The sequence below is a fragment of the Pelophylax lessonae genome (assembly GCF_965119305.1).
Source record: "Pelophylax lessonae genome assembly, chromosome: 4".
Taxonomy (NCBI): Eukaryota; Metazoa; Chordata; class Amphibia; order Anura; family Ranidae; genus Pelophylax; species Pelophylax lessonae.
Window position 1 is genome coordinate 185,184,310 of NC_138771.1, and position 27,009 is coordinate 185,211,318.

The following is a 27,009-nucleotide window of genomic DNA, read 5'->3' on the forward strand; positions in this document are numbered from 1 at the left end:
TTAGTGCTAAAAGAGTAAATTATTTGATATATAAACCACAAGCAAGATGGCCTCTGGACTACTTCCTCACAGCGTCCAACAATGAAATGTGTAGGTAGGTAGGAGGTAGGTGGGGTAGGACTTCCAGTTAGTCATATCCATTGATGACATCACAACCAGGATGTGGAACAAACATCAACTCCAGATTAAATGGAGTGGTGGTATTTCAAAATGAAACTTGGTTGCAAGTCATACGGAGTGTCCTTAGAGGCACATGGTATTGTGAGTGTATTTCATACTCTTTGGATTTTTAAATGAATCAATAAATGTTGTGCACGTTTCTTCTCTGTTCTAGCTTTGTCTGAGCAATTTGGAGAACGGAAGTTTGTCTTCTTTGTATCCCCATGATGTGAGGCTGATGAGCGGAGGAGGATTGGCATAGTACATAGCCCTGTTTGACCCATTTGCCATATATAGGTTTCTTATTTTTCTGGTAAATGATCATTGGGATTAGGAGCATGTTTTTTCACAAGAGGAGAAGAATCTTTTAATGTGGCACAGTGAACCATTTAGCATGTGGATGGATTAGAGGTGTTGATTTTGAGCACAAAAACTTCTGTTTATATTTTATTGGACTGTCTACAGGACTTTGATACAAGAATACGGAATTGTCGCTGTTATTTTTTTTTTTTTTATTTTGGTTTGTCTTTTTTGTTTTGTTGGGTGCATTTTTCCTTTATATATTTGATACTTAAGTCACAGACATTGTACTTGGTAAAATGATTTCACCCAAACAGCACCAGTGACTTTTTAAAATAGCACCACAGCTTTACCCTGTACTGTACTGAATCATACATATTTGCAAAATATTTTGCTTTTGTATAGACAACCTCTACACAGAAAAAAGTGTCATAAAGTAGCATTAAAGATAACCGAAACAAAAATAGCCAACGAGTATTTGTTTATGTATTTGATTTTGGAATGTGCTATTTCATTCTCCATGTGTTTTGTGACATAAGCATATGACCAAATACATCCTTATAGTATAAGGGGGATGGCTGCATTTGCTTGTTAATTGGTGTCTGTACACATATAACAAGGGCCATGTTCTTATACTTGGAGCTAAGGCAAACAGTATAAGGTGTGCCTGGGGATTGGTCAAGGCTGTGTATAATGATTTTCATAAAAAAATTTCAAGAAAGAATCCTGCGAAGAACTGTCCAGCATTAAGGGTTAAAAGTGATATTTCTGTAAAGCACATTTTTTAATTTATCTTCATCATTTTTATTATTATTATTATTATTATTATTATTATTATTATTTTTATTATTATACACTACATTTTGTGCACTGCTTTGCATAAGGCCTCATTCACACTGCTGTATTTCTGTGTCCAATGCAGGGCCATGTTTTGCCGGCATGAAGAAGCACAGTGGTTGTAAGTCTCCCCATGCTGGCAGTCCCATATATGTCTATTGGGACATGTGGCTGCTTGGATCGTCCCGGTATGACATCCATGAAGGTGCATGTCCCCAAACTCACCTTGGGCGCAACACCTGTGCATCACTGTGCCTGCAAAATATGGCCCTGCACGGGGCACAGAAGTAATTGGCCGCTAGAATGAGGCCTAAAAGAGGAAAGTATGGGAAAAGATGGAAAAAGTTCAGTTTATTAGAGGTGGAGGCAGGATAGGCCTCCCTAAAAAAGATGGACTTTCAGGAATTGCTTAAAGTTAGACAGTGTAGGAGATAGCTAGACAGATTGGAGTAGGTAATTCCAGAGAATGGGAGAAATGAGAGCTAAAAAAGGGATTGGCAGAGAGGGATGGCTAGACAATGAATGGTTGGAAAGCTTTGAACTTTAACACAGCACTAAGCAGTTTGCTTATGATGAGTGATAAGTGTTAAGAACAAAGAACAGCATCTCCAAATATAGTATGATCTGGGTACTTTTTGTAGAAGTGCAGAGATGAAAGGTAAAACTCTACAATTTTTTAAGGGCCTTTGGTATCTCATGATCCTGTTCATCATGAGTTGCGGGAAGAGGGAGAGCACTGATTAGATTACTGAGGTCACAGTTGCTAGCAAGAAGGATTCAATTAATATGCAGGTTTTCAAGGCAGACTAGCTGGTACTTTTAAAAGAGAGGTGCTCGTTGAAGTGATTTTAGTATGTTATGTAATTGTTTTCATGAAGGATCTCAATTTAAGGCCTTAGAACAGACTCAAAACTTATCTCTCCAAAATAATTTGCCATCTACATAGAATGCCCCAGGAAGAGTTGTAGTCCACTGTTGGGCTAAGGAAAGTCTGAGCTTGTATCTTTTAAAGGACTGAGCAACTGAAACTCGGGTGAATGTGTTTACCACAACTCTGTGCTAACATGTAAAAAGCAGAACTATTCATTTAAGATTTAAATGAGGTGAAGCTCTACTTACTTCTATAATCCAAGCTCATGTAAGCAACAATGCCGGGTTTTTTTTTTTGTCTTGCACATGGTATTCTTTGGAAAATTCCCTTGCAAAGTGAACAGCCCATTTGCCTTTTGTAAATGTATCTAGCTGTCAAGCCATCCAACATATTTACGCATAATAGAATTTAAGACCAGAAGAAAAGGTAATGTAAAGAATAAAAAGATTTAGTAGATTTGCCTGCTTGAGTAATGCCTTTTAAGGATTTCATTATCATAATTAGTCAACTTAAGATTCTAGAACTGAAGTTTAAACTACCTGTGTTGAAACTATGATCTACTATGTATGATACTTTATTTGAAAATATAATACTTTACTGTAAAAGCTTTTTACATTACAACAATATGATTATATTATATGTGTAGAATAAAAAAAACAAGTTAGTGGGAGAACTTTATCTAAACACATCTTTATTTTCTTGACTTATAGGAGGATGACGGGGATTGCGGTGGAGTATCTGGCTTGACTCCTTCACTTTGGTCCATGATAGGCATTCAATTTGTCCTGCTCTGGCTTTTATCTGGTAGCAAGCATTGTCAGTTATGACCCTGAATACCAAAATATGAATTACTAATGTCAACATCCTGCCAAAAGATTTACCCTGGATTTACCTTAAACAAGGTCACTTGATTGAGACCTTGGAAGAATGGCTGTGTTCATGCTGTAACTATTAATGTGTGAGAGATTCACAGAGGCATCTACAAAGCCTGCATGTTAGAGTGTCAAATCCTTAATGGTAAATTCTGAGAATGCTGCATCATCTATGCCATCAGAACAGAAATCTACAGTCAATGTGCTTTATTGAACAATCTAAGATGATCTTCGTTGCATCGTCAATGACTATATGTAAAAGGGCTCCCTTTAATATTGCTTCTGTACAACATGATTTGTAGAATTTCTTTTTTGAATTTCAGTTTGTTGCACTCCCAGCCCTTTATGCATCCACTTGTGTACATCAAATCTATTTTATTATTGTGCACTGTGTTTAGAAAAAAAAACTACTGCTTTTAATATATATAAATGTATGTAAAAAACTGAAAATGCTCCTGTTTAGTCAAGTATAAATATTGTTTAGTCATCAAAAAAAATATAAAAACTGAAATGCCTTATAATGTATATCGAATGGCTTGATGTGCCATTTAAATGGGAGTAAAAAAAAAACAAAAACAAAAAAAACATGCGAAGAACGAAAATTCTTATGGTCTTATGGGCATAGAAAATTAAGTATATAGTGTATATTAACTACATACACATTTTCATGGGTATTTGAGAGTATGACCTTTGTGACTCTCTAAGTGATGTGTAAATCTTTACAACTATAGTTTTGTACATGTAATTCTGTATATCAATGCTAACCAAATCCTTTTCAAACTCAGAGATTTTAATTCAAAAATATTTTGGTTAGGAATCTTACCAATGGTATTTAGCATGTTAATGCTGCTGCTATTTTCTGTTCTGTTAGAATGAATTGGTTAGGATGAGTTTTGTAGTCTTTAGGCTTTTACTTTGAGTGAGTGTTTTTTTTTTTTCTTGTGTGACCGCTCTCTGCAGTGTGTTGCTAATCAATCAGCTTTCATGATATATAGTATACCAAGCGTCTTCGGGTACTGTTCAATGGAGTAAAAAAATAGTATAAATGAATGTATTCTCAAGATATCATTGTATTGTATGATATCACAATCATTTATTTATCCTATATATTAAACACAATAATCAGAAAAGGAAACAGTACAAAAATTGGGTCTGTAAGAACAAAATTTACTAATGTGTATGCATGTTGTAGTGGTTCAGGTGGTAATGGGAAGGGAAATTTCTTACTTGCTTGTTCAGACATATTATTAGGACATTCTTAGCAGTGCCAGAAATGTGTCATATGTGTGTATTTGTTGACGTCAGTGGTAAATGCCATTGCATGGTATCAATGTGCAGTCTGCTTGAAATATGGAAAAAACAGGGGTTCTTAGTCCACCAGACAGGTTCCAAATAATTGGTCATCTTGTGTTTTTTTGACTTTTTTTCTAAACAATAAAGTAGTTGTGAACCATATTTTAATAAAATGATCACTATTTTGACTGCTTTTATATTATTTAATTATACACCTATTTTGAAAGCAACAGCAAAAATTGAAACAAATACGTAGACTGTTATTGACCTGAAAATGTTAATTGCCTGGTTGTCACCTTGACAGCCAGGGGGCTAGTATTTTAAGATGATCTCAGCAATTATAGCCTTCATATTTTCTTAGTACAAGTAGATGTCCAGCCAAAGTTTTTTGTTTTGCATAGTGAGGAAAAGCATTAAAACAACTGTCAGGTTTTCATTGCTATCTAGAAGTTCATTAAAGAGATTTGCATTCAATTAGTGTCACAGTGACAACAGTTTTATTGAAAGGAAGTGAGGGAAGATTTGCAACATAGACACAAACAGAAATAAAAAGCAGTTAGGGGTTTTAATATTCTCCTGCTCTACAAAAAATTCACGTTTATTTCTGTCTGTGCTGTTGGATGTGTTCCATCAGATCCTGTCTGGTGAAGATGAGGGGACATCTCCCTAATAAAATCCAACAGGGGTTCTAACCCTTTCCCACTTTAAACGTTTTGTCTGAACATACACTTTGAGTGCATTTTTGGTTGTAACTTGAGATATAAACTTGGAAGCTAAGTTATAAATATGATCTGAATTGTACAATTCAAAGCTTAAGAACCTCTAAAAAAAATATTTAGAAAGGGAGATGATGGCATATTTTTGGGGTGGGTTTGCATTGTGATTCAAGTCATTTTGCAATAGTAATTTCTTCTGGTAATATAACACAGTTCAATTTGTATAAACCCAATATCAGATGAATCACTAGTCAATAAAACCTAAACAATGAATTAAAAGAAAATAGAACTATATATATATATATATATATATATATATATATATATATATATATATATATATATATATATATATATATATATATATATATATATATAAAAAAGTCAACTGTAATTACGTCAACTTTCTCAAAAAATTAATGGCCCCCTAGGCCTTATCTTGTAAAGACTGCAAAATGTAAAATGCTGTGCTTTTTAATTTTTCTAATTATCCTAAACAGTTACAGCATTATCTAAGAAGCTGGTTTACCTTAGCTACCCAGTTAATTCCTATGTGGGATTTTACTGAATATTTTGGACATAGCAATTTGGCACTTTATTTTAACAATATTGTTATTAAATTATTCAAATTGCTGTGCTATACAATAATGTATTACTGTTATTTATATTAAAGACATTTGCGAAGTCAGTTTACGATAAATTATCAATGAACCTGTAAGTCTTTATTAATATTGTAGCCTCTTTTTAAACATAATCATTATATATTTTATGTTTTATAGCCCCACACAAAAGCTTTATCAAAAATGCATATTTTCCTCCTTTAGTTAACAAAATTGACATTGTACTCTGGTCCATGATGTCACCAACAGCAGATATTTAACACTTGAACATTAAATTATAAAGGTTATCTATGTCATGTTTAATGTATTTCTATGCATATATAATAATATCAAGATGCTGTTTCACAGAGCCTGCTTTCAAGTTGGGGCACTTTTTTCAGTTCCTCATAATTTAAATATTGTAAGACTATATTGTAAAAAATAAACCCCAGGATGGATTTTTATTGAGTGTTTTTAATAGCTACATTTTTCCTTTCAAATTAAATCTAGATTGGTTTTGGCTATATATATATTATGGCTTTATATTATGTTGTGTTGTTGTGCTATATAAGGTATACTTGACATCCACAAACATTGTGGTGATAAGTAATCAAAAAAATTAAAAAAATATATAAAAAATTGAATCGAAGGTTTGCCCTTATACACCAACTATTACTTTTTAAACTGCACTAACTATTAAAGTTTTCATAATGTTGCAATTTTAAATCAATAGGACTTCAACAACCTTTTTTAAGTTTACCTGCTGATTTTTTTTTTTTTACCCCATTGGTAAGTCTGTGTGTTTTTTGCTAATAATAGCAAGCCAATGAGTTATTAAGCAGCAAGGATCACCCAACAATTTTAGTTTTAAAATCCCACTAATTTTTAACCAGATCAAGAAAACTGAGTTGACAAAGAACAAAATAGGTCTTCCCTGCACGCAAATGGTTCTCCAAAGCAAAGTTGGATGCTTTGGTGTTATACCTACAAGCTTGAATAATTCACCTTTTGGGTTTCTATATAGAAATGTTACAGTAATAAGTATGCTTTAAAACAAACTATTGTATATGCTCAGTACAAGGGCATACGATCACTAAACTGTTAAAAGCAATTACTGAGACAAACTCACAAACCTTTTTTTTTTCCTAAATGAAGATGCAGTATCTACATAGGCTGTATATTGCAAGGTATACTCATTTTCACCCTTCTAGGTAAACAATATTGATTTTAAAACATAATAATGAATGAAAATGTTTGTAAAGGTGCTATTGGACTAAAAGACTACAATTGCAGCATAATTCTGTCCTGCTTAAGCTAAAATATTAGACAAATGCATACAGAAATGTAGAAATCCATACTAGGCTATTTACTAGGTTGTAGGACCTGCATTTTGAGTTATGCAAAAAATGAATATATAATTGTACTAATAGGAAAATTGCTATTCATTAAAAGACTACTTATGTTACATTGTATTCATCATGTTTATGTAGCTAGCTGTTATACATACATCCATTACTGTGACACTAATATAACCAGCATTTTTTCTAATATTCATGAGGGTTGTATATTGCTCATGACCTGCTGAGGCCCATTGAAACGAGAAAAGAAAAGAGATGCAAAAGCTGGATTTTTTTCCTCATTTGCATGAATATTCTTTTATTACGAAATATGGCTGCCTCATCTGTGAATAGGTGACGGATTGGCACTTAAAAGGGCAAGTCCTAGTCTACTATACCCAAGAGTGCTGTGTGCAGCTTTCACTCAGAGTCTGCTTGTCAGACCTCTGACTTGTTTCTTGAGTCCTGACCGTGGGTGCTACAGAGACCTGTGGCCTTTTATTCACTTTAGAGGCATCTGAAATTGAACCTTATATTTCAGGCCCAAACACATTGTGGCAAGACGTATGAGATTCAGCCTGCAGGTACTTGATTCTGCTTTGACCAGAATATTCAAGTATATGATCACAAGCATTAAAGTTGCAAAATGCACAGTTCCGTCTGCTACCCTTATAGCTAAGTTATAGTTTATCTTGAAGTTGTCTTCTATATGTACTTTTTGGGGAATGTGTAGTATAATTTATTCTAAACGGTATTTCATTTATAGTTTGCTCATTCTTTTATCTTCCTTTGAGAACGTGTAAATTAAAATACAACCACTTACATTTTTTGTATTATCCAAGTGAATACAATTGATACCATTCTGGAGTGTTTTTCACACGGAAACTATTTTCAAACATTTTTATATATCTGTAACTCAATCAAATGCTGTCATTTTATGGAAGGGAATCTGTTCTTCTGGCAGGCATTGTAGTCACAAGACCATCTTATTTTTTGTATATAAATTTTTATTATTTTGAGTGTCAAATTTTGTAGTTACAGTATATGTGTTGTACAAACAGGAAAACATGATCTACTGAAGTTACTGCTAGCCAAAGGGTGAAATATTAACTTTTGTATTTTAATTTATATATTAAAAGCCAGCATCACTGCCAAAACATTGAATGTGGTTTATATTTGTATCTGCATTGTAACAAACCTTTCTTGGCAAGCTGAACTTGACATTGTTATACCTGAACACATTTGAAACATATTAATTTTTAATTAGTTGTAAATCAAGATTTATTGTTATATGCTTTTTAAATTTGTACATCTTGCTCCCAGTTTATCATTAGTGTTGGCCTTAGTAAGTTTACTCTTTGTCTTGGTAATATTTCTCTAAAGTGACCTTTTGCTGTTGGAGTATACAATACCTTAAATAAAAGACTCTATTACCCCTAGTCACAGTTTGGACATTGAAAACTAAAAGATGATTAAATTGCATGGATTTATTACCTCATCCAGGGATCAGAAACCATGTGCAGATAAAACATAATTGAAAGGTTCTGAGGAAAGCATGGACAATGTTTAACATAATATGGACTTGCTACATGTAGTTAATATTATAGACAGCTAGTTTTGGTACACATTTGACTGTGTTTATCTGACAGTTATCTACAGGATATAGTATCAAATACTAAGTTACATTGGCCCTTTTTAATACTAGCTTATTGAGTCCATGCTACTAGAATTCAAGTTCATCGGATACTTATGTGGTCAAACCAGGATCCTCTTTTTTTTTACCACTACAGGTCAAACAAGATTGTTTGCAATTAGGTAGTTTTAGGTACAGGTATACACATTTTGTGGCAGAGAAATGATCAAACATGGATACAATATTATTAAACTATCATATTTGCATAGTATCTGAACAACAATTTGTTTAAATATGTGTGGGCATTTACACTTATGTTTATGCGTTTCCAATATTTTTATTGAATCAATATTTTTATGCAGTTCTTTACAGAGTACATACACCAGTTCACATTAGCCCTTGCACCTGACAGTGCTTATGACCATATTTCTACCAAAAATGTATTTCAGGGCCACCGGATCACTTTCACTTTACAGCTGAGAGCTGGCTGGGGAAAATAGGCAAATCAGTTTGTGCTTAACTTTTCACTCTTTCTACATAGTATGTCCAAAGAGCAGAACTATTTTAATACATATTACTGGTAAGGTAAAAAGGTACCTACTTAAGGGTTGATTTTCTAAAACTGGAGAGTGCAAAAATTAAAAGCTGATTGGCTACCATGCACAGCTGCACCAGTTTTGCACTGTACAGTTTTATTAACCCCTCGTGTCCAAATTTAATGATCCTACTGCATCTATTCATACACATTTGCAGTATACAAAATCCACTGGTTTTATTTGGTAGAATTGGAATGACTTTAACGTACCTTTTGCTAACTGAATTTGATGCTTTGCACCCTATGTTGTTGAATATTATATACTATAATAACTCACATATTAACTTACATTAATAATTTATTTAGGCATTGAATTATAGATGTATACAAAAAATACTAGACAATGCTCTGCTAGAGCAATCATTCTTTATTCCTCACATTTTATTTTTTTCTTGCGTTTTACACTTTTGTGTTAAGCCTAAAAACTATATTTTGCAAAGAAACTGTAAATAATGTTAAATAAGCAAAAATAAATGATGGAAAATGTGTTCAAATGTTGTTGAAACCAGTATATGAAAATAAAGGGTTATCATTTAATCACACAGAATAATTTATTTATAATTGAAAACATATTTCAAGGGAAAAAGGGAAAAGTTGCATTATACTGCGTATCACCAGAAATGTTATGAAAGACTATGACCTAACACAATGTATTATTTCTCAATATCACTTTACAACACTTCCTTTATTGTTCATTTTATTAAAGAATACTTGAATGAACGTGCACATTTTCCCCAGCTATTTATCCTTTGTATGTAACTCTAGATCGCAGTATGGACTAATAAATCAAAAGACTAAATCCAATGTGGATTTTTAAAAGTGTAAAGGAATAGCATTTATCCATCTAAGTGTAAAACATGAGGACAAAAATGATGACAGTAGACAGAGGTTGCTGACTTCTCAGGATAGTCTTCTATTGCCAATTTTTCAAATGATATGTCTTTGTCAGTACACATGGCACTAGTTTAATGAAGACCTAGCACTTAAATGTGTCGTGTCCATTGTTTTTGTTAAATACAGCCATACATCATAAGAAAACAGGGCAAGTTTCCCTTTGTCACATTAATACAGTTTGTCTTAACAACTAAATCAATGTCAGATCCAGCATTAAAGCATATACTATTGGTGAAGTTGAGTCCCGTAATGAAAATAAATTTATTCTAAAGTATATTACTGAAATAAATACTTATCTCTTAAATACAGGAACTGGTGTTTATAGTCTAAACTGATTTTTATTTGAATTTGCCTGTTGTGTCCATTAGTGTAGTAGCTATTCCTGACCAGGTTTCTGTGAAACTCACATAAAATGATCCACCTTGGGTGTTAAATACTCTAGGTATGCCAGATTGTTTTCACTTTTATTTACCAATATTAATCTTGCACTTATATAATGAGTTGTAGATTCCAATGGGGTTTCTGGAGAGCTGAAAATTGTTTCAAGGGTTCCTCTGGGGTTAAAAGGTTGAGAAAGGTTGGTAAGTTGATTATGACTTTTATACAGACCATTGGTAAACTATAAATAATCTAATATGAAACCAATGTTTGGCTAAAATGCTGCCAATGCTGAGGTTGTGGTTTGGTCTAGGGTGCAATCTGGCCAGTGTATTAGTAGGGATGATCGAACTTTTGAAAAGTTCGGTTCGGCCAGAACATCCGAACTTCCCGAAAGTTCGGCCCGGATTTCAGAACCCCATTGAACTCAATGGGACCCGAACTTCGGTAATCAAAAAACACAATTTTTAAGCCCTAAAACCCAATAAATGCCCCTAAAAAGTCCCTAGGGTTCTGGGTCATGCCCCATTAACTATTAATCACACAAAAAAAAGTTCTTAAAAATTGTCATTTTTGATAAAAAAGCCAATTATTGAAAAAAAAAAAGAGAGATTTGATTTTGACTTTGGATTTAGTATCTGGGGGGTCTAAAAAGTGTACATGTGAAGTTTCAGCTCTGTAGCATGTCCAGAACCATGAAAAAAAAAAAAGATAATTTTTCAGTAGAACAGGGATGTGGGACCCTCCTTTTACACCTATATGATCTTTTTTTCTGGTTCTGGACATGCTACAGAGCTGAAACTTCACAGGTACACCCGTTAGACCCCCCAGATACGAAATCACACAAAAAAAGTTCTTAAAAATTGTCATTTTTGATAAAAAAAAGCCAATTATTGAAAAAATTAAAAAAAAAAGAGAGATTTTTTGATTTTTACTTTGGATTTCGTATCTGGGGGGTCTAAAAAGTGTACATGTGAAGTTTCAGCTCTGTAGCATGTCCAGAACCATAAAAAAAAGATTGTTTGTATTAGAACACTTTCAGCTCAGGGGGTTAGCTTCTCTTCTCGGTTTTTACACCTTGCCGGTTTCAAAGCAGGCATTTTTTTGGGTTCTTTGCAGTCAGGAAAAACATCTGAACTTGTGTATAGTGGTACTGTGCACAAGTTCTGATATTTTGCCTGCCTCCAAAAACCCCCAAGAAATGCCAGCAAAAACACACCTGGGCATTTTTTTTTTGACGCTAGCATTTTTTGGGGTTCTTTTGAGGCAGGCAAAACATCTGAACTTGTGTATAGTGGTATATATACACACATAATTATATGTATATAGACACCTAGCCATATATAGGTGTGATAGTAGCAGAAATATATTACTGTAAATGATTTCATTAGCGCAAACATATATTTCTGCTACTATCACACCTATATATGTCTAGGGGTATATATACAGACATATATCTGTATATATACCCCCTATACACATGTTCAGATGTCATGTCTGACATCAAACATGTCCTCAAAAAAGCACTGGCAGTGGCAGCCCCTGCAGCATGAAAAATGCTTGGCTGGTGAGAAGCCATATTCCTGTCCCGAAGCAACTCAGAGAAATGATCATTTCTCTATAGCGGTCACCCTGCTATGGAAGGGTTTTGTCACCCTTCCATAGCAGTCACTGTCAGTTAACCCTACACTACACTACGGTCCCTTTACACTTAACACTTTCCCTACAGAAACTCAATTTTTGAAGCTAACTTAAGTGTAAAGGAGCACTCTAACTACACTAGATATCCCTTTCCTCACAATAAAAATAGCTAAATGACACTTTGTAACACATTAGAACAGAACAGCATTCCACTCTCTTCCATGTCCCATACAAGAATGCTAGGAATTTGGCGGGGGCGATCTTATATACTGGGGGGGCGTATTCACTAATGATTGGTCTAGGGACCCCATAGTCACTCCAATCACATTCCTAGCATTCTCCTGCCCCCTCAATTGGCTTTTGCTAATGGTTCTGGTCCAATCACGGGCTTTTAAAGCCCATTTCCTGAAGCATTGCATTTTGGTCGGTTCTGGTTGCCGAATTCTGAACTTTTTGGGCAAAAAGTTCTAAATTCGGCCGAACCTCGAACACCCAATGTTCGGGCCGAACCGATGGTGGACCCGAACCGTTCGATCATCAATATGTATTAGATCAACCCAAAAGGATATTACAAGTAATGAGCAAAACATAATTGAAGGAACTAAGGTTTTACCAATTAGAGATGGAAATTCACTTTTTTTGTAACTTTAAGCCATTTTTACATTGCAGATAGTGGGGTTGTTTAGCATGTTTGCTCGTGGTCTGTTCATGCTTTGAGCACATTAAACCTAATGTTAGTGCTAGTGAATGAAAGGGTGTCTCTTAAGGCATCCCTTAGATTTCTTAATATTCTGCACCATGTCTAGGCTTGAAAACTACATTTCAATGAATGAAGAATGCTAGAAATATTGAACGGAAAAAGTGTATTTCTTAATTGAACATTACAGCAGGACACAGAAGAATCCTTGAACCAATAGGTTATACTGCCACGTTAAGGAGAATTGGAAACTGGCAAGGCAAAGCTGTAAGAACAGCCCAGTATAACCTCTCCCACTCCCAGCTGGCCTCAGTTTGCTGCTAGTGCCTTTAGTAGAATGGACTTTTTTTCTCTGCTCTGAGAGCAGCAAATCCTCTTCACTTTTCAAGTTGCTCATCTAGGCAAGTTGTGCAATGCAGTTATCCACATAGTGTGCTACATGTCATGGGCTAAGTACCACCTGTTTGGTGGAGCCCAATCCCTTTAGTGTAACGCTCCTGCGTTTTACGTATGATGTGGATTTTCAGCTGCAGAAATATTCCACTTCAGTAGTCATGTAGAGAAACGCTGAGACACCAATCCCAACTCCCAATGACTCATCATGTGTGGAGGATCTCAATTCAGCAAGTAAATACACACACTCAATAAGATGTTTCCTAGAGTGACTTATGTATATAGTAACACAGTGATGATAGGCTGAAGAGACAGGTTGGGTAGAGATGGTAGATGACAGACACTTGAAAGGAAATGTTCTTGAAAGTAAGATAGTAGCAGATGGGATGCAGATAGGTTTAGCAATCATGTATGGTAGCAGATGACAGAGTAGCAGGTGGACATACAAGAGAGATCAACCCAGTGCAAGAACAGGTGGTAGTAGGCTCAAGAGCTAGCAATCTTAGATAATGCAGATGTAGTAATAGTCCTTAGTATGCAGAGCTAGATAGTGTAAGCTTTAGTATAAAGGTTATAGAGGTTTCCCCTGTGGGGTACTTATCACTAATAGCAATGTAGCAGAGGAGAGGTTCGGCAAGAGCGGATGATCCGGTAGCGGGATACAGGGATCAGCGCAGCGTGGTTCCGACAGCGAGGTATGCTTGCAAGCATGAGAGCTTCAAGACAGGTTAGCATCAAGGCACAAAGCAGTTTGAATGAACACATGTGAGTGAGAGCCGGCGATCTAAATAGCCATCCAGTCCGGCGCTCAGTGATGACAGCATCAGTCTTAAAGGTGTATGCGCACCTTACCAAAAGAGAATGGTGGGGCGCATACACTTATGAAAGAGTAATTAGGGTACCCAAAGGTACCAGAACATTACACTTAGGCTCCTCAGTGGGTATGCATGCAAGATGGGTGAACTTTTCTGCCCAGGGCTTGTCCCTAGCTACCTCCCTTTCTGTTTATTGGGATACATACGACTAAGGCCAGCTGAGATGAGTAAGGTCTGTTGCCTCCTTAGTGAAAGCCTAGGTGTGCTGCTCTGGTCCCCTATGGATGATTAAGGGGAGTATTGGCTGTGACATTTTCAGTTGCAGGCAGGTGATGGGAGAGGATCTTTTATTCGCAGTGTATTGTAAGAAACCCTATACCATGCAGTGTATTGTAAGTAACCCTATAGATCTGTCACACCTATACCATGGTGGACCATGGATGCAAGAGAGTGGCCCTGGGGTCCTGTCAGCTTATGTTCAACCAACAAAGGTGCATTGTTTCCCCTGAGGGTCCTGTTAGGCTTGATCGATTCACTCAGCCTAAGTTGCTGTCCTCCTCATGGTCTCCTTAACCTCTTCTGAGCTGGCCCATACCACTTTTTTGTTCAGTGAGGAATTTCCTACTGCTATGTCAGAATTTAGGGGTCAGTTGTTTTGGCTTTGTTAGAGTCCTCAACTCATAGGGGCCACCTGTCTCTGATGTTCCTCTAGATTCCCAGATGAGTGTGGTGCTTTGTCAGGTTTAGAAGATTTTTCATAGGAGCAGAGTCCATAGGCTGATATATCTCCAAAGCTTAAGGACACCTTTTTGGTCCTTAACCACTTTAAGACCGGAGGATTTGGCTGCTCAATGACCAGGCCCTATTATGCGATTCGGCACTGTGTGACTTTAACGGACAATTGCGCGGACATTCGACGCTGTACCCAAACTAAATTGACGTCCTTTTTTCCCACAAACAGAGCTTTCTTTTGGTGGTATTTGATCACCTGTGCAATTTTTATTTTTTGCGCTATAAACAAAAAAAGAGCGACAATTTTGAAAAAATAACAATATTTTTCACATTCTTTTATATGAAATTCTCTAAAAAAAACAAAAAAGTAAAAATCTAATTTTTTTAACATTTTAGGCCAATTTGTTTTCTGCTGTAAAAATAAGCATATTTTGATTGGTTTGCGCAAAAGTTATTGCATTTACTAACTACGGGAAAGATTTATGTCATTTTTATTGTTTTTTTGTTTTTTCTACTAATAATGGTGGCGATCTGCGATTTTTGCGGGATTGCGACATTGCGGCGGACAGATCGGACCCCTAACTGACATTTTTTACACTTTTGGGGGTAGCAGTGACATTACTACAGTAATCAGTGCTAAAAATATGCACTGTTACTGTAAAAATGACACTGGCAGGGAAGGGGTTAACAGTACTGGTGATCAAGGGGTTAAATGTGACCCTAGGGGCACGATTCTAACTGTGGGGGGCATGGCTTGTGAAGTCATCACAGAGACATGTGATCCTATATAGCAGGATCACATGACATCTGTGATCACTTCAGGGAGAAGTACGGACGGCTGTGTTTACATCAGCCGTCCGTCCTTCTCTCTCAACTGCGGGAGATCGCGAGTGGCCGGCGGCCATCGGAGCCACATGCCACACGCACTAGCTTCCTAGCTGACAAGCGGGGGCGGGAGCGCGCCTCCGGTGGCGCGCGATTGCCCCCTAGCTCCCCCCAGACGAGGGCCGTACATGTACGGGACTTTGCCTGGGTGAGCCAGACTGCCGCCGTACAACTGCGGCATGCGGTCGGCAAGTGGTTAAAGGTGAAGTGCATATGTGCCTTGACTTAGAGTTGCCTGGCTGACATTGTCACAAGCCAGGGCTCTCTAAATATAACTTGGCCTGCTTCAACCTAATCTATGCACTCACTGTTACAGCTTTTTTTTTGTACAGTAACTGGCTGTAAGGAACAATGAATCAGACTGAGACAGAAAATGCTGTAAAAATCACACCTTTATTGTAATAATAAAAATAGTACAGATCAGAAACATAGTCAAAACATAAGCCAGGGATCAGAAGCCAAAACTGGTAGCAAGATAAGCCAGTAATTAAGGAGCCAGAAATCAGCGTAGTCAGAAACAGAGAGTCGGGATCAGAAACCAGAAGTGACTTCAGCTGGGCAAAGTCTTTAACAGGATATAGAGACACTCAGGATATGTTGACCAGGTAAAGGCACAAAAGGAATGAACAAGGTAGTTTAAATAGCCAGAAGGGGCTGGCTGTAGGCTGGACTGATGAGGCAGGAAATGGTAAACAGGTGAGTCACTGTGGAAACAATGAGCGGCTGGTAATTAACCATATTGAGCACTGAGAAGAGAGCTGCTAAAAGCCCAGCCCTGACACTGGCCCAAAAGAAAAGGTCTTCACTCCTCTCAAGCACTTTGCTTAGCAGTGTCCTAATAAAGAACATTTTATAGTGTGAACCCAGTGATTTTGTGTCTCAGAAAAACCTTAGCTGTTTTTTTTTTTGAATATCCTAGTGGATAAATATTCCAAAGCCCTTTCTAATCTTTGTTTGCCCTTGCAGGCCATGCCATGCAACCTATTGTTGTGATCATGCCTATCTGCCAAACTCTAGTTCAGAGTCATTACTTGGGATCCTGGTTCTTTAACTACAGATCTTTCTATCCTCCCACATCTATGGATCCTACCCATTGTCCTGTGCTATTGGGTAGCCAAGGCTAGTGGATATAATTCTTTATTTTTCCAGAATGAGCCTCCTTTCAGTATACACTGTATGTGGAGGACCTTTTGGCTTAAGTGTTGGTTTGCTGAACTTCAGTCCAAGAATCATCTCTTGAGGATGTCCTTGACTGGGGAATTCCTTTTTGGCCAATTTCCCAAGAAAATCATGCAAAAGTGCCTATTTGCCCCACTAAAAAAAAATGCAAAAGCAGGAGTGGCTAAAGATCCTGTCCTGAAACCAAAAATTAACTCCTTTAATTTGTTCAGGCTTTCACATCTAAAATCAAGCCTAGAACCCAGCTGTAAGCAATGGACACCCAAGCACATGTCTGGTGGCAAGCCCTTCTCTCAATGAGGTGGCACCCCCAAGTTGGGAGATGTCTGTTGGACTTCACAGCCATCTTGTTCCAGAGCATTTAAGACATTTGGATCCAGAATGTTTTCTCTAGTGGTTACAAACTAGAACTTCAGTACCTGCCTCCACCCGTCCACACTGCTTCATGTTGTCATATTTGATAACGTCTCCACAAAACCTTCATGCTGCTCTGGAGTTCCTTTCCCAAAGGGTCATGCCAACTGTGCTTGAGGTAGAGAGGTTTCAGGGTTTACTATTACAATTAGTGTTGAGCGAACACGGACTGTATTATTCGTGTTCGTACCGAATAATTGGATTTTTTGTACCCGAACACGGACACGGACACTTTACTGTATGTTCGGGTAAAAATCCGTGTTCGGTCGTTTTATTTCCGGGTTTTGCATGCTTTGGCGCTCTTTTCATGGCGGGCTTTCAACAGCCAATCAACAATCGTTTAACTGGTGTGCCTTAAGCCATCCCAGCCATGCCTGCAAATGTCTCAGTAGCTGTGATTGGCCGTCTGAAGCATGTGACCAAGTCTTTATAAGTTCGAGGCAGCCGCAGCGGCGTCATTATGCTGCTTAGATTCAGGGACAGAGCACACATCAACGTGCTGGCTGCTGATTAGGGAAAGATAGGCAGGAAAAAACCATTTGTGTCCGGATAGAATTGAGGGACAGGTCGGAGTGTTTAGGCAGGGCGAGTTGTAGGCATTTTAGGGATAGAGTCTGCTGAATTATAGGGTCAGTGTCTTCTACAAACTACAATCGATATTGCTGTGTGGGGGGTGGGGTCTGCACTCAATCCTGATCTACGATCTCTTCTCAATCCTGTTAGGGACAGAGTCTGCTGAATTTTAGGGAAACTGTGTTCTACAAACTACAATCGATATTGCTGTGTGGTGTGGGATTGGAGATAGGCAGGTGTCAGTGATCCACATCCATTTTTCTGTGTGTGAGCTGCAGTGAACACAATCTTTTTGGGCTGCAGTGAACACAATCTTTTTGGGCTGCAGTGAACACAATCTTTTTGGGCTGCAGTGAACACAATCTTTTTGGGCTGCAGTGAACACAATCTTTTTGGGGTGCAGTGAACAAAATCTTTTTGGGGTGCAGTGAACACAATCCTTTTTGGTGTGCAGTGAACACAATCTTTGTGGGGTGCAGTGAACAAAATCCTTTGTGGGGTGCAGTGAACACAATCTTTTTGGGGTGCAGTGAACAAAATCCTTTTTGGGGTGCAGTGAACAACATCCTTTTTGGGGTGCAGTGAACACAATCTTTTTGGGGTGCAGTGAACAAAATCCTTTGTGGGGTGCAGTGAACACAATCTTTTTGGGGTGCAGTGAACACAATCTTTTTGGGGTGGAGTGAACAACATCCTTTTAGGGGTGCAGTGAACAAAATCCTTTTTGGGGTGCAGTGAACAAAATCATTTTTGGGGTGCAGTGAACACAATCTTTTTGGGGTGCAGTGAACACAATCTTTGTGGGGTGCAGTGAACACAATCTTTTTGGGGTGGAGTGAACAACATCCTTTTTGGGGTGCAGTGAACAACATCCTTTTTGGGGTGCAGTGAACACAATCTTTTTGGGGTGCAGTGAACACAATCTTTGTGGGGTACAGTGAACAGAATCTTTGTGGGGTGCAGTGAACACAATCTTTGGGGGGTACAGTGAACACAATCTTTGTGAGGTGCAGTGAACACAATCTTTGTGGGGTGCAGTGAACACAATCATTGTGGGGTGCAGTGAACTCAATCTTTGTGGGGTACAGTGAACACAATCTCATACTTCTGAAGGTTTGAGGGTGCTGCCTGTTCCATACTCCCCCTACTCCTCATCTAGCCTTTTAGGGGTACAAACAATAGTAATTGGGGCCTAGTGTGGTTGTGTACGTGTGATATACATACACTTTTTTGGGATCATATTTTCTATTCCGCTATTTAATCAAAAACCTTTGGGGATCAGTTAAATTGGGGGATAGTCTGTGTTGGTACGTGTGAGAGAGATCCACCTTTCCAAGTTGTTGGGGTTCATCTCATACTTCTGAAGGTTTGAGGGTGCTGCCTGTTCCATACTCCCCCTACTCCTAGCCTTTTAGGGGTACAAACAATAGTAATTGGGGCCTAGTGTGGTTGTGTACGTGTGATATACATACACTTTTTTGGGATCATATTTTCTATTCCGCTATTTAATCAAAAACCTTTGGGGATCAGTTAAATTGGGGGATAGTCTGTGTTGGTACGTGTGAGAGAGATCCACCTTTCCAAGTTGTTGGGGTTCATCTCATACTTCTGAAGGTTTGAGGGTGCTGCCTGTTCCATACTCCCCCTACTCCTAGCCTTTTAGGGGTACAAACAATAGTAATTGGGGCCTAGTGTGGTTGTGTACGTGTGATATACATACACTTTTTTGGGATCATATTTTCTATTCCGCTATTTAATCAAAAACCTTTGGGGATCAGTTAAATTGGGGGATAGTCTGTGTTGGTACGTGTGAGAGAGATCCACCTTTCCAAGTTGTTGGGGTTCATCTCATACTTCTGAAGGTTTGAGGGTGCTGCCTGTTCCATACTCCCCCCTACTCCTAGCCTTTTAGGGGTACAAACAATAGTAATTGGGGCCTAGTGTGGTTGTGTACGTGTGATATACATACACTTTTTTGGGATCATATTTTCTATTCCGCTATTTAATCAAAAACCTTTGGGGATCAGTTAAATTGGGGGATAGTCTGTGTTGGTACGTGTGAGAGAGATCCACCTTTCCAAGTTGTTGGGGTTCATCTCATACTTCTGAAGGTTTGAGGGTGCTGCCTGTTCCATACTCCCCCTACTCCTAGCCTTTTAGGGGTACAAACAATAGTAATTGGGGCCTAGTGTGGTTGTGTACGTGTGATATACATACACTTTTTTGGGATCATATTTTCTATTCCGCTATTTAATCAAAAACCTTTGGGGATCAGTTAAATTGGGGGATAGTCTGTGTTGGTACGTGTGAGAGAGATCCACCTTTCCAAGTTGTTGGGGTTCATCTCATACTTCTGAAGGTTTGAGGGTGCTGCCTGTTCCATACTCCCCCTACTCCTAGCCTTTTAAGGGTACAAACAATAGTAATTGGGGCCTAGTGTGGTTGTGTACGTGTGATATACATACACTTTTTTGGGATCATATTTTCTATTCCGCTATTTAATCAAAAACCTTTGGGGATCAGTTAAATTGGGGGATAGTCTGTGTTGGTACGTGTGAGAGAGATCCACCTTTCCAAGTTGTTGGGGTTCATCTCATACTTCTGAAGGTTTGAGGGTGCTGCCTGTTCCATACTCCCCCTACTCCTAGCCTTTTAGGGGTACAAACAATAGTAATTGGGGCCTAGTGTGGTTGTGTACGTGTGATATACATACACTTTTTTGGGATCATATTTTCTATTCCGCTATTTAATCAAAAACCTTTGGGGATCAGTTAAATTGGGGGATAGTCTGTGTTGGTACGTGTGAGAGAGATCCACCTTTCCAAGTTGTTGGGGTTCATCTCATACTTCTGAAGGTTTGAGGGTGCTGCCTGTTCCATACCCCCCCTACTCCTCATCTAGCCTTTTAGGGGTACAAACAATAGTAATTGGGGCCTAGTGTGGTTGTGTACGTGCGAGATACATACACTTTTTTTGATCATATTTCCTATTCCGCTATTCAATAAAAACCTTTGAGGATCAATTGAATTGCGGGATAGTCTGTGTCGGTACGTGTGAGAGAGATCCACCTTTCCAAGTTGTTGGGGTTCATCTCATACTTCTGAAGGTTTGAGGGTGCTGCCTGTTCCATACTCCCCCTACTCCTCATCTAGCCTTTTAGGGGTACAAACAATAGTAATTGGGGCCCAGTGTGGTTGTGTACGTGTGATATACATACACTTTTTTTGGATCATATTTTCTATTCCGCTATTTAATTTAACTGGGCCTCCATGCGAGACCTGTGTGCCTTGTTGCGCTGTTTTGAGTACTCCACCAACATGGCCAGTGGCAATGACGCCGTTCTCAGCTTAACTATCCCACTTCTATGCCTCCTTGAAAAAACAATTCGGGCGATGATGGAAGAGGATGTGGCACAGGATGAGGAGGAGGAGGAGGATGAAGAGGTAACATTTCCAAGGCTTTCAGGGCAGTCATTCGCAAGGGGCTCCGAGGGTGGGTTCCTGCACACGCAAACGCCAGGGACGCAATTGTCCAGCAGGGGCACAGTTCTGGAGGATGAGGAGGATGAGGAGGAGGAGGAGCTGGAGGAGGAGATGGAACCATGTTCACAGCAGGGTGGCACCCAGGCCAGCTCATGGCCATCACTGGTGCGTGGCTGGGGGGATACAGAGGACACGGACGATACACCTCCCACAGAGGACAGCCTTTCGTTGCCTCTGGGCAGCCTGGCACACATGAGCGATTACATGCTGCAGTGTCTCCACAACGACCGCCGAGTTGCCCACATTCTAACTTGTGCTGATTACTGGGTGGCCACGCTGCTGGATCCCCGTTACAAGGACAACGTACCGTCCTTAATTCACTCACTGGAGCGCGATCGCAAGATGCGCGAGTACAAGCGCACGCTGGTAGACGCCATGCTGCTGGCATTCCCATCTGACAGCGGGGCCACAGTGGAAGCACAAGGCAGAGGAGGAGGAGGAGGAGGTCGCCAACGCAACCAGGGCACCGCCAGCACCTCAGAAGGCAGGGTTAGCATGGCCGAAATGTGGAAAAGCTTTGTCAGCACGCCACAACAAACAGCAGCACCAGCAGCTCAGATGGAACGTCTTAGCAGGAGGCAGCATTTTACCAACATGGTGGAGCAGTATGTGTGCACACGCCTACATGTAGTGAATGACGGGTCTGCCCCCTTCAACTTCTGGGTCTCCAAATTGGGCACATGGCTTGAGCTTGCCCTTTACGCCTTGGAGGTGCTGGCGTGCCCTGCAGCCAGTGTATTATCTGAACGGGTATTTAGCACGGCTGGGGGCGTTATAACAGACAAGCGCAGCCGCCTGTCCAGAGACAATGTGGACAAGCTCACGTTCATTAAAATGAACCAGGCATGGATCCCACGGGACTTTTCCGTACCTTATGCAGAATAGCAATGGATACCGACCTTACCCACCCATTGTTCCATTTTTGCTCTTTCTCACTCTTTTGGGGTGTACCCTCATTTAAAATTTTTGAAAAGAAGCAGTGTTGGCTACCTCGTCCTCCTCCTCAGGGCCAGATTAATGTAGGGGCTATTGGAGCTGCAGCTCCAGGCCCCTACCTTTTATATAGGCCCTGGGTTGGCCATATTCACTGTTACCGCTCTTCTGTCACTTGTAAACACAGAAGTCTGGCTTCTATGCTCGCTTCCCCAGGCAGCACCCTCAGAACCTCCCCACACAGCGTGAAGGCCGGACAAGGAGGGACAGTTGGCGATGCATGGATGTGTTTATGGGCTTCAGAGACAGCATCCCATGTTGAATTAGGCATGCATGGCTGCACCCTTCCTCCTCTGGGTGCATGGCAAGGCACGGCCCTTAAGGCCCTTCAAAATCCTCAGCACCAAGCCCATGATGCTGTTAATCCGGCCCTGGTCCTCCTCCACCGCCGCTTCCACCTACACCGCCCATAGGTGTGCGCAGCCTATTGCATTAAGGTGTGCACCCCAAAGTTGAAATACACATGCATGTGTTTGCCAGCAGGGAGAGTAATGTATCGGGGCCATGTACCTGTAGGCAAGGAGAAATAGAGCAGAGCAGGTCCCAGGGAGATCTTTCCCATCTCCTCACTGGCAATGCTATGTGCCCTAGGTGATTAGGGTGTGCCCAGGCACACCCAGCACACCCTGTGCGCACGCCTATGTCACCGCCACATCCACCACCACCTCAACCTCCCTCCTACTCCATATGGGCCTCGTCCTTCAGAGATGAAGAAGAACATTGTTTTATTTTTCTGTTTTTTTTTTGTTGTTTTAAGTTATTTCCCTATCCACATTTGTTTGCAGAGCACTTGCCATGCTCTTAATTACGTTTTGCTGCCATTTGCAGCACTCTAGCCCTTTCCTTTGGTGTTTTAGAGCCATTTTAGTGCCTTAAAGTTCGGGTCCCCATTGACTTCAATGGGGTTCGGTGTCCGGGAAAAGTTCGGTAAAAGTCCGGGACACGGACCCGGACTTTTTTTTAAAGTTCGGCCGAACCCGTCGAACACGGACATCTAGGTGTTCGCTCAACCCTAATTACAATATGTTCACAATCCATAAATCTAAAGGAGATATCTGTCCCATGCTGTATCTAAAGTTTCTCAACATACTTGTTTTAGGTTCAAAAATTTGGTATGGAATTTACTTCAATATTTCAGTACTGGGCACTAGAGATGTATAGAACTGTTCGCCGGCGAACAGTTCCCGGCGAACTTAGCATGTTCGCGTTCGCCGCTGCCGGCGAACATATGCGATGTTCGGTCCGCCCCCCATAAGACATCATTGAGGCAAACTTTGACCCTGAACTTTACAGTCAGCAGACACATTTCCAGCCAATCAGCGTACCTCCCTCCCACACCCTCCCACCTCCTATAAATAAGCAAGGGCAGCATCCATCTTAGCATCCATTCTGAAGCAGTGTGTGTAGTGAGAGTAGGGAGAGCTGCTGCTGCTGCTGCTGTTAAGCTAGGGACAGTTAGTCAGTGTTCCTGGTCTTGCAGTGTTCTTGGTCCACTACTGCTGTAATATCAGCACCCCAAAAAGCCCTTCTAAGGGCTGGTATTTGTGTTTTTTTTTTTTTTTTTTTTATATATATATATATATATATATATACCTAGCGTCCCCAAAAGCCCTTTTAAGGGCTGGTAATTGAGTTGTTTCTTCATATATATATATATATCTATATCTATCTAGTGTCCCCAAAAGCCCTTTTAAGGGCTGGTAATTGAGGATTTTTTTATTTATATATATACATATATATATATATATATATATATATATAGTGTCCCCAAAAGCCCTTTTAAGGGCTGGTAAGGTAATAGATTTTTTTCTTTATATATATATATATATATATATATATATATATATATATATATATATATATATATATATCTATTGTACACTGCAGTTGCCTGCCCGCTGTGTGTGAGAGGCCACAGACCTACCACAGACTGTACTGTGTGCACACCACACTCATTTCGGGTGGCACAGGCACAGTACCTGGCATTTTAAAAAATATTTTTTTTTCCTCTGTCATAATTGCAGTGAGTGCTGTGTCAGGTCCACAGAGTGCACTGTACCCACTGCAGTGCACTGCCCACCACTGATATATATACGTTGGCACAGCATCTTGTTGCAATAAATTGAAAAAAAAAATATTTTTTATTATTGCAGTTGCCTGGGCTGCCAGTGACTGTCAGGTCCACAGAGTGTACTGTGCCCACTGCAGTGCCACTGTGTGCCCACCCACCACTGATATATAAGGTGGCACAGCAGCTTGCAAAGTAAAAAAAAAATATATATTTTTTTAAATTGCAGTTGCCTGGGTGCCAGTGACTGCTGTCAGGTCCACAGAGAGTGTACTGTGCCACTGCCCACCCACCACTGATATATAAGGTGGCACAGCAGCTTGCAAAGTAAAAAAAAATATATATTTTTTTAAATTGCAGTTGCCTGGGTGCCAGTGACTGCTGTCAGGTCCACAGAGAGTGTACTGTGCCACTGCCCACCCACCACTGATATATAAGGTGGCACAGCAGCTTGCAAAGTAAAAAAAAATATATTTTTTTTTAAATTGCAGTTGCCTGGGTGCCAGTGACTGCTGTCAGGTCCACAGAGAGTGTACTGTGCCACTGCCCACCCACCACTGATATATAAGGTGGCACAGCAGCTTGCAAAGTAAAAAAATATATATATTTTTTTAAATTGCAGTTGCCTGGGTGCCAGTGACTGCTGTCAGGTCCACAGAGAGTGTACTGTGCCACTGCCCACCCACCACTGATATATAAGGTGGCACAGCAGCTTGCAAAGTAAAAAAAAATATATATTTTTTTAAATTGCAGTTGCCTGGGTGCCAGTGACTGCTGTCAGGTCCACAGAGAGTGTACTGTGCCACTGCCCACCCACCACTGATATATAAGGTGGCACAGCAGCTTGCAAAGTAAAAAAAAATATATATTTTTTTAAATTGCAGTTGCCTGGGTGCCAGTGACTGCTGTCAGGTCCACAGAGAGTGTACTGTGCCACTGCCCACCCACCACTGATATATAAGGTGGCACAGCAGCTTGCAAAGTAAAAAAAAATATATATATTTTAAATTGCAGTTGCCTGGGTGCCAGTGACTGCTGTCAGGTCCACAGAGAGTGTACTGTGCCACTGCCCACCCACCACTGATATATAAGGTGGCACAGCAGCTTGCACTCATAGTACAACAGTAACAACACATTAAAAAAAATGACAGGCAGAGGCAGGCCACCCCGCAAGGGCCGTCGTGGTCGTGGTGCTGTGATTTCCTTAGGCCCTAGAATAATTCCCAGTGTTCAGAGGCCACCACAGACCCTGAACTCAAAAAATTCTGAGGCCATAGTTGACTGGCTTACACAGGACACCCAATCATCTACAGCTTCCGCTCGGAACCTTAATGTACCATCCTCCTCCAGCTCAGCTTCGGGCACCTCTCAATTTACCACTCGTCAGCCCGCCGGCACCACCACCAACACTAGCACCACAGCCGCTTCACTTGATCCATCAGAGGAGTTATTTTCACATCAGTTGGAAGAAATAAGTGATGCACAACTATTAGTGCCAGAGGATGTAGATAACGGGGATATGTCTCAGTCAGGCAGCATTATACACATGGACGTACATTGTGATGATGATGATGTTGTACCTGCTGCTGCTGCCTTTGCTGAGTTGTCAAGTGAAGCGGCTGATGATGACGATGTGTCTGTGGATGTCACCTGGGTGCCTGCTCGAAGAGCAGAAGAAGAGGGGGAAAGTTCAGATGGGGAGACAGAGAGGAGGAGGAGACGAGTTGGAAGCAGGGGGAGGAGGTCATCGCAAGGAGCTAGTGGCGCAGTCAGACAGCATGTAGATTCGGCACCCGGGGTCAGCCAGACAGCACGCCAATCAACGCAAGCTGTTGCCACCACCAGAATGCCGTCCTTGCAAAGCTCAGCAGTGTGGCATTTTTTTTGTGTGTCTGCCTCTGATATCAGCGATGCCATTTGTAACCTGTGCCAAAAGAAACTGAGTCGTGGGAAGTCCAACACCCACCTAGGTACAACTGCTTTGCGAAGGCACATGATCTCACATCACAAACGCCTATGGGATCAACACATGAGTAAAAGCAGCACACAAACTGAAAGCCACCATCCTCCTCCTGGTCCAGCATCTTCAGCCACGTCAACCACTGCTGTCCTCCATGCCCCCTATCAACAACCCGCCCCTCCGCCTCTCACCTTCAGCAGTTCCTGCTCATCACCTGCCCACAGTCAGGTGTCTGTGAAGGAAATGTTTGAGCGTAAGAAGCCAATCTCACAGAGTCACCCCCTTGCCCGGCGTCTGACAGCTGGCTTGTCGGAACTCTTAGCCCGCCAGCTTTTACCATACAAGCTGGTGGAGTCTGAGGCCTTCAAAAAATTTGTCGCTATTGGGACACCGCAGTGGAAGGTACCCGGCCGAAATTATTTTTCACAAAAGGCAATCCCCAACCTGTACTCTATTGTGGAAAAGGAAATCATGTCCCGTCTGGCACACAGTGTTGGGGCAAGGGTCCATCTGACCACTGATAGCTGGTCTGCAAAGCACGGTCAGGGCAGGTATATAACTTACACTGCGCATTGGGTAAACCTGCTGGCGGCTGCCAAGCATGGAATGCGTGGCTCTGCTGCAGACGAGTTG

The 27,009-nt window shown here is 40.3% G+C and overlaps 1 protein-coding gene across 2 annotated transcripts in view; it reads left to right on the plus strand.

The window, feature by feature from the left end:
- CACNA2D1 (calcium voltage-gated channel auxiliary subunit alpha2delta 1) overlaps nt 1-4,508 on the plus strand; it is a 960,240-nt gene extending 955,732 nt beyond the window's left edge. For both annotated transcript variants that reach the window (XM_082257081.1, XM_082257082.1), the window contains one exon: nt 2,878-4,508. In XM_082257081.1, the coding sequence (XP_082113207.1) occupies nt 2,878-2,994 (117 nt within the window). In that variant the 3' untranslated portion in view covers nt 2,995-4,508. The remainder of the gene's footprint in view (nt 1-2,877) is intronic.
- Nucleotides 4,509-27,009: the final 22,501 nt, after the last annotated feature.